Source organism: Sphaeroforma arctica (genome assembly GCF_001186125.1).
Source record: "Sphaeroforma arctica JP610 unplaced genomic scaffold supercont1.5440, whole genome shotgun sequence".
NCBI lineage: Eukaryota > Ichthyosporea > Ichthyophonida > Sphaeroforma > Sphaeroforma arctica.
Genome location: NW_014035118.1, coordinates 1 through 1,970, shown reverse-complemented (window position 1 = coordinate 1,970; position 1,970 = coordinate 1). Strand labels below are relative to the sequence as shown.

The 1,970-nt window shown below is 39.1% G+C and overlaps 1 protein-coding gene across 1 annotated transcript; it reads left to right on the top strand.

The window, feature by feature from the left end:
- Nucleotides 1-631: 631 nt before the first annotated feature.
- On the top strand, nucleotides 632-1,603 carry SARC_14994 (hypothetical protein; the record flags this gene model as incomplete). The annotated part of the gene is made up of 2 exons (XM_014290873.1): nucleotides 632-833; nucleotides 1,446-1,603. Coding segments are annotated over 2 exons (360 nt in total), but the record flags the coding sequence as incomplete, so codon positions are not given.
- Between the last annotated feature and the right edge of the window lie 367 nt (nucleotides 1,604-1,970).

The window sequence follows — 1,970 nt, the reverse complement described above, 5'->3', positions numbered from 1 at the left end:
CATATATATAGTATATACTATATATTTTATATATATATGTACATATATATATTGTGATATATATATATATATATATATTATATATGTATATATATATATATATATACATATATATATTATTATATTATTACATCATTATAGTATTTCATTATTATATAATTATATTAATATATTACTATATTATTACATATTATTATTATTACTATTATTATTATTATTATTATTATTATGAATATTCTACACATGTTCACATATAAACACCTCTATCCATGCTATTATACATACACATGTTCACATATATACACCTGTATTTATGCTTTAAACAAATACAAATAGACGTACGCACATCTGTGCATGAATACAGCTACCATCACAAGCAACGTATGTGTCGCATATATTATTAGTTGTCATTGCCTTTCAGTTAAAAATAAATACATCCCATTTATAGACAGTTTCACCAGTTTCTTATAACCCCCATGCCTTACCTAGCATATCTCTCTCACACACTCCCAATCTATCCCATATCCTCAAACACATACCTAGTGTCACCGGTTTCTTATAGCTCCCCTGCAGTATCTAGCATGTCTCTCTCGCTCACTCCTAACCTGCCCCAAATCCTCTCCTCTCACAGGCGATACTACGCCTCGAAGCCAACGAGTCCGTGTTCGTAGCAGCCCACACGTCTGCGGGTAAGACAGTCGTGGCTGAGTACGCTATAGCACTAGCGGCGCAACACATGATGAGAGCTATCTACACGTCCCCCATCAAGGCCCTGTCCAATCAGAAGTTCCGCGACTTTAAGGATACGTTTGAGGACGTTGGCTTGCTCACAGGTGCGTGCTATGTACGGGTAGTCTCTACGCCGAATGGGATAGGTGGTATTGTGACCCTGAAAAATAGGTGCAGGTGCTACTGTTACCTCAAAATAGGTGTAGGTGCTACTGTTGCCCAGAAAATAGGTGCAGGTGCTACGTTACCCCAAAAAATAGGTACAGCTGCTACTGTCACCTCAAAATAGGTGTAGGTGCTATTGTTGCCCAAAAAATAGGTGCAGGTGCTGCTGTAGACCCAAAAAAATAGGTGTAGGTGCTACTGTTGCCCAAAAAAATAGGTGCAGGTGCTACTGTTACCCCAAAATAGGTGTAGGTGCTATTGTTGCCCAAAAAATAGGTGCAGGTGCTACTGTAGCCCAAAAAAAAATAGGTGTACCACACTCGATGCAGTATTCTGTACCATCGTATTTCTACCTCAATTGCTACCCCACCACTCAGAGAGTGACTATCATGTACTCATTCACTGCCTTCTGCGTATAAAGTTGTAGGGCTTACTAGTGACTGATGTCATGTATTCATTCACTGCCTTCTGCGTATAGGGTTGTAGGGTTTACTAGTGACTGATGTCATGTACTCACTCACTGCCTTCTGCGTATACGCTCACCGTTGCAGGTGATGTGCAAATAAACCCGGAGGCGTCGTGTCTGATCATGACCACAGAGATTCTGCGGTCAATGTTATACAGAGGAGCCGATCTGGTGCGCGATGTCGGATGGGTGATATTCGATGAGGTGTGTGCGTGGATGGGGAATGCGTTTGTGCAGCAGTGATATATAATATACATGACCATACGGTTAATATATATGACCATACGGTTAATATATATGTCTATACGGTTAATATATATGACCATACGGTTAATATATATGTCGATACGGTTAATATATATGACCATACGGTTAATATATATGACCATACGGGTAATATATATGACCATACGGGTAATATATATGACCATACGCTTATATGCCTCCCAGAATGGATCGAGATGTATCTGTACGGAACATGTGGTCTCCATCCAGACGTGCGATGCTTGTGTATCTGCATCGGTGTAATCTGGCAAACGACTAGTTATATGTATATATATATATGTGTGTGTGTGTGTGTGTGTGTGTGTGTGTATATATGTATACTAAC